General features: G+C 49.3%; 1 protein-coding gene across 2 annotated transcripts; it reads right to left on the reverse strand.

Annotated features, from left to right (window-relative positions):
• Window positions 1–256: 256 nt before the first annotated feature.
• On the reverse strand, window positions 257–5,917 carry LOC147240179 (cell division control protein 42 homolog). 2 transcript variants are annotated; one of them, XM_086194231.1, is made up of 5 exons: window positions 5,813–5,917; window positions 3,665–3,737; window positions 3,476–3,585; window positions 3,119–3,316; window positions 257–2,691 (listed from the first exon to the last, which is right to left on the reverse strand). In XM_086194231.1, exons 1-5 carry the CDS (start codon window positions 5,915–5,917, stop codon window positions 2,602–2,604), a joined length of 576 nt encoding a protein of 191 aa, XP_086050357.1. In that variant the 3' UTR covers window positions 257–2,601. The 2 variants fall into 2 exon arrangements, with proteins under 2 accessions (XP_086050357.1, XP_086050355.1); XM_086194229.1 differs by lacking the exon at window positions 257–2,691 and adding an exon at window positions 2,700–2,939.
• Between the last annotated feature and the right edge of the window lie 225 nt (window positions 5,918–6,142).

Below are 6,142 nucleotides of genomic sequence, written 5' to 3' on the forward strand. Positions count from 1 at the left end.
GACATAACAGAGGGACGCTGGGACCAAGGACCCCCCCACACACGGAGGAACACTTCCCCCTAGCGTTCACTGTAGGTTACTGCACTTAGACATCAAGCCATTTACAACCAAAGAACTTTTTTCTAGAAATATTACTGAAGACTGTCAGGAGTCCTGCAGAGATGAAGTACTTGTACTTCATTGCCACCCTCCTCTGCTGCTTATGCTTTTTACAATCGTGGCCTTTGTGTTCTATGCACTCTGTATTTTTTTGATCAAAAAAGAAAACGTGTTGAGGCAGAGGAGGATAGATTTATTGAGGTCGTCCTGATTCATTTGTTTCAAATCTGTGACAAAGTCAACACTGATAGAAAAAAGAAATTTAAGTTTTAACTTTATACCAGAGAACTCAAATTTATGAAGCGTCACTAAATAAAAGGTGGAACAACAGTCAGGTCTCTTTTATTTCCACACACAAGGGCAAACATTCGGCAGTTATTGCTTCACGTGTTCTTGGCGCAGGAGTTCAGCGATCAGAGCGGCTCCACTCTTGGCACTCGACCGTCAAGGAACAGAGGAAAAGAGAAAGAGTTCATCAAAACTGCTAAAATAATGTTCTCAGGAAGCAATCAGGAGCAGCGAAATAGAGAAACAGAACCTTCACTCATCAGAATAAACCATCATCCCACAACTTTTACAATAAAGACACAAAGTGGAGTTTGAGTTTATTTCAGCAGGACAGGCTCTCAGGTGAAAGGAACCAGGTCATTTCCTCCGGCCACAACTATGCTGCTGACCAGTTGTTCCACCTTCAGCTGACGCTGCCCGGTCGGCTCTGACCCCCCTGACAAATGGCTCCCTAAAACTACAGCTCCAGAGGGAGGTCCATTTGGCTTAGAAAAGCAGAAATATCTGCTGACTCATCATCTGAGGGTATATCTGATGACATCACAGCTTTAGGGGTCCAGGGTGACGCCTCAGATGAAACTTTGAAAGTGGAATCTCTCTCAGTTCAAACAAAAAGGTACAATTTGTAAAAATCAGAGCAAGCTTCCACACTCCAAACCACAAGGGGGCAGCAGATTAGCAGACACTTAGCATGTCTCCCAAACAGAGGGCAGTTGGAAAGGAGACACGCCATCGCCACAATGGGCTGAATGTGCCATCAGTTTCTGCCCAACTGTCACCTACAAACGAACTTGGACAGAAGGACTGAGCCTGGACAGAAGAAGGTCCAATGAGCTCTTGTCAGGGGGGCTGAAGAGGTACCACCTGGTGGTCCCGTGGGCCAGGACAGGCCAGTGCAAGCTCATTCAGACTTGTACAGACTGTATGTTGAAGGCCTTTTGGAGGTGCTAATGCTAACCCTGTTAGCAACAGGGGGCGTTTGTGTCAACAGCATCAACGTCACTGCTGTCGTCGTTCGGTCAGTCAGGTGTCACCAATCTGACTGTCTCCCTCCGTCAGTGGTCTCTCTCTCTCTCAACAGTCGCATTCTCAAGTCTTTCAAACAGTCGAAAAAGCTGAACCAAACAGAATGAAGAGCTAAAAAAAGGTTGTCAAAAAAAGACTGGGGCCATGATTTGAAGATGAGGGGATGGAACCTGGAGAGGGGCGTGTCATCCAGAGGTGACGCCCTGCTACCACAGGGTACCAGCCTCATAAATGACCTGCTAGAATGGCGTCCTGGGGTTCTGTATTAACCTGGAAACGGTGACGTCACCATGGTGATGGAGCTCGGAGACATTTGAGTTCATCAGGTCTAAGGACTTCAGTTTGATCCCACCCCCAGGAGGGAGGAGCTTGGCGAGCGCTGCTTCAACGCCATCATTCAAGTGGAGACATCTCAAACTCAAAAATGTGTGTCTCATTCAGGCAGAGGCAGAAACTTTGACAGGAATATAAACTGGGGGGGGGGGGGTTCTGGGCCGAAAGATGATAAAAGGAAAATTGTTACATTTCCAAAAATGCAACAACTTCCTGCTGTTGGTAAAGCAGGAAAGTGAAACCATGTGACTTCAGACACTCCAGAGGAAAAAGGAGCCTTGGACACAACGCTGCCCCCAAACTACCAGACCAACAGTTCCGGTTATGAAGGCTGTGTTGAAGGCATCTGCAAGAACCACTGTCACGCTGTCAACCTGTACAATGCAAATATTCACTCTCTAATCAACCAATCAGGTCAGGACTGAATGACGTACCCCACCTCACGCCGGTGACAGCTGGGATAGGCTCCGCCCCCGGCCAGCCTCAGCAGTGGTACAGACGATGGATGGAAGATGTGAATGAACTGAACAGTGACAAAGAAACTGCGATAATGTAACTACTTCTCTATCTTTCCAGAGAAACAGACTACTGTAATTAGTAGAAGGTTTAGCTTAGTGACCAAATATGGGCGTGTCTTAGTTTAGATGTGGTGGTCGGTGAGCGTCCATCGTCTGTTGGTATTTAAGGCATCTGAGGTTCAGATGTGGCTCAGCTGGTCTCCAGGCTCCTGGTCGACCATCTTCAAACCCATTAGTCATATTAGAGCATCACGCGTCTGTGACGAGACTGAAGGCTGTCCGCTCCCGTCCCGTCCCGTCCTCCCTGGTCCCCCGTCCACCCCTGCGTTGTTGGCGTCTATAGCAGGACGCAGCGTCTCTTTGGTTTGGTGTCGGGAGGCTCCAGAGCTGCCAAGATGGCCTCGTCAAACACGTTCTTCAGTCCCCTCTGGCAAAGACAAACAGTCAAGCAGCTCAGGACGCGTCCCCTCTCTGCTCACCGTGAACTGGCCGTTCGCCATCTTTCACAGCAGTACAAGTTGAATTTTTAGAAGCCAATCAGACAGCTGATTGCTCAGTGAATCATCACTCCTTCATCTGGACGACACTTAACCAAGTCATCTCCACGTCTGCCCAGGATGAGTGGGAGACCAGCGCCATTGTGTTTGAGTTGTCTGTCCCACATCTCTGGAACACCTGCAAAGGGTCACTCTTACAGGTGTACGACCACGGCGCCATATAAGGATTGTTCAAAATTAGTGACCAAATTGAGGAAAAAAACACCACCACTTTTGTTTTGCTTTCTAAGAGCTTTCACATGATGTGACCTCTGACCTGTATGGAAGCCTGACCCAGGGATTCCGGACTTGACCTACCTGTGTCAGAGCAGAACATTCCACATATTTGACGGCCTTGAGGTCACGAGCCAGCTTCTCGCCACTCTCGCAGGTCAACGCTCGCTGTTTGTTCTTGGCCAGCTTCTCCAGGGTGTTGCTGTCGTCTCTCAGGTCCACCTGAGTCCCCACCAGCAGGAAGGGGGTCCGCGGGCAGTGGTGGGAGATCTCCGGCACCCACTGTCAGGTCAGGCAGAGATGGTTAGATTGGCTCTGTGCAACAGCAGCTAAGTGTTCTGTGTCGCTGGAAATGCCAGTTTATTCTAGTTTGATAGCAGAAAACCAAAAGCATCATTTAGCTCAGTGTTCTGGCTGCCTAATGAGTGAACGAGAAGAAACCTTCTCCCTGACGTTCTCAAAGGAAGACGGTGATACAACAGAGAAACAGACGAGGAAGACGTCGGTCTGAGGGTAACTGAGAGGTCGCAGTCTGTCATAGTCCTCCTGACCTGCAGGGGGCGATAAACATAGATCAAAACGTAGCCGGTCCCATGATCCCCGCTGGGAGGGACCAGTTACTCAACGTACCTGCAGTGTCAAACAGCCCCAGAGTGTACGGCTCGCCACCGATCATCACCGTCACCGCATAGTTGTCAAAGACCTGGGAGAGAGATGCACGAAGGGAGGAGGTTGGAGACACAGCAGCAATGGTCAGTTAGAGTTATGCTTTTATCATGGACGCTTGACTGATTCCCTCTGTGACAGTGACCCTGTGGCCTGCGAGGTACTGTGGAGAAGCAGCACCCCACAAGATGAAGCCGGCTCGGCTACACAGCGGCGAGGGTTTAGGAGGGAATGAGACCGAAGGAGCTTTTCCCTCCAGGGACGGCTCCGACCAATGAGGACAGCAGCAGCCAGCGTCCAGCTCTGTTCTGGACGCAACGGTTCCACATAAGGTTCTAACTAACCCTAACCACCAGTCGGCTTCATACTTGGCCCCCACTGGAGGGACAGTGCTTCAAAATACACACACACACACAGATTTGAACATACCAAACTTCTGGCTTTTTCCAGATGTTTTGAAAGGACACAAATTTTACTTTTTAAATTCACGTTTTTCCAGTCCGCACAAAATGTGAATATCGTAGAACTTTGCTTTAGCTTCACCGAGCGTGGGGAGTCCGCCGGCAGCAGATCCACCGTGATCCCAAATGGCCGAGTGTCATTTCCTTGAAGGATCGAAACATCACTTCCATAAAAGGAATCCGTTACTCTGAGGGATTTCTGATAATCCAGCTCTGAACGAGCAGGGCCAGCGCGCAGGGGGAGAGCAGAGGTGGGGCGAAGTCACCGACACACCACAGCTGCTCAGCGAGTCCCCAGGAGGAGTTCTGGTACATAGTTGAGTGAAAGTACAACATACATGTAGAGAGGTGCAGCACACGGAGCACATGCATGTTAGTGTCACCGGCACGGACAGTGAGGAGACGACAAAGCTGAGAGCCAAGCTGATGGAGCCAGGCCACGCTGAGACACTTGTCTTTGTCTCCAGAGACGGAACAAAGCCTGAGACACGAAGTGCCCGGACGACCTCAGCAGGTGATGATTTCCTAGGTTCCCCTACATTCTGTTGATCATCTTTTGTTCGTACCGTCCTTTTCAAAGAAAGTGATCATCACTCTTCGATCTTGATCATAAATTCTCATTACTGCATCAGCATTGGCAGACAGTCGTCAGACGGTACCAGGTGATCACGCTCCATCACTAAAGGTCACCATGACTTTTGAACTGAAGTTTGGAGGGAAAAAAATCACAAATCAAAAGTCAAATCTGTCAGAAAAATCCCACTCAGATTTTTGTCCCAAATTGTTCAGCCCTCGCTGTGATGAACCTGTCAGCCAACCAGGCGTCTGCGTGCATGAGAGGAACTGCAGTAGTCAGCATACTAACCCACTACTGTTTCCACCAGACTACTTTAAATGTACCTCTTAGTGAAGGTGGGGCCATGGTCACCACAGGCTGGTGAAACATCCAGGTTCCATCCAATTTGCTTCGTGCTGAACACTAATTGCTGTTGGTCGGCAGTAGCTTACCACCGCCTCTAGATGGCAGTAGCTACATGAAATTTATGCAAGACCCCAAGTGTCTTCTCACACCATCTCTCAGTGCATCCACTGATGTGGGGGAGCTGGGGAGTCCTCCCGCTGATTTAGTGCAGCTGAATCTGGTGCTGGTCATACCAGCGCTTCTGGTTATTAATGCTGACTGGACTGAAATGGCTCCCGACGTATCCAGAGACGGTCATTTATTATAGAACATGTCAAATTACATGAGTGGTAAAATGACATTTTAAATGATTTTGCAACATTTCACAGCAAAGCCAGGATATGAGGTAATGTGGCAGGTCCTCCAGGAGGCAGAGTCCTGTGACAGAAGCCTGGTGCTCTGGTAGATGAGGCATGTACGGGTCCGACTGCAATCTAGAGGACTTACCAGGACACACGTGTCTTTGAGGGCGGAGGAAACTCAAGCAGACACAGAGAGCATGCAAACCCCATACAGAGGTGGAGGCACAGCCAGGACTGGAACCTGGGACCCTCTTCTGTGATTTGATTGCAATATTGATCACTGCTCAAAAAAACCACACCGCTCTTCCTCTAATTAATCCTGATCTTCTACAGTGGTGTGTTCATGACCATCACGGCAGCAGGAAATGCCAAGTGTCCCGGGACTCACCGTGGGGACGTACTCAGATGGAAACTTGTTGGTGGTGTAGGAGATGAGGAGGCAGGTCTTCCCCACTGCACCGTCACCCACGACCACACACTTGATAGTCTGCATCTGAGGAGGAGGAGGAGGGAGATGAGAGGAAGAGCAAAGACACATTTTACTGTTTCTTTCTTGATGGATATCAAGTGATCAGTGATATCAATTCACTGACTACCAGCAATACAGGAGAGTTGCTGCTGACACGGTTGAGGGACTTGATCAGGTGACCAACAACTGATCAGTTCACTGACTTCGACTCATGAAGAGCACCAGCATCTGACTGGATGCTGGACTGAT

The sequence above is a fragment of the Aulostomus chinensis genome, chromosome 22 (assembly GCF_037954235.1).
Source record: "Aulostomus chinensis isolate RoL2024-O1b breed Wild chromosome 22, RoL_Achi_v1.0, whole genome shotgun sequence".
In the NCBI taxonomy this organism is placed as follows: Eukaryota; Metazoa; Chordata; class Actinopteri; order Syngnathiformes; family Aulostomidae; genus Aulostomus; species Aulostomus chinensis.

What these genes read in the sequence shown, in the direction of transcription:
- LOC147240179 (XM_086194229.1), bottom strand. Translation starts at nt 5,917, where the DNA reads ATGCAGACTATCAAGTGTGTGGTCGTGGGTGACGGTGCAGTGGGGAAG. An exon ending in GGGGCTGTTTGACACTGCAG is followed by an intron (nt 3,586 to 3,664) that starts GTACGTTGAGTA and finishes CGCCCCCTGCAG; the next exon opens with GTCAGGAGGACTATGACAGA. An exon ending in TTGAGAACGTCAGGGAGAAG is followed by an intron (nt 3,317 to 3,475) that starts GTTTCTTCTCGT and finishes CTGACCTGACAG; the next exon opens with TGGGTGCCGGAGATCTCCCA.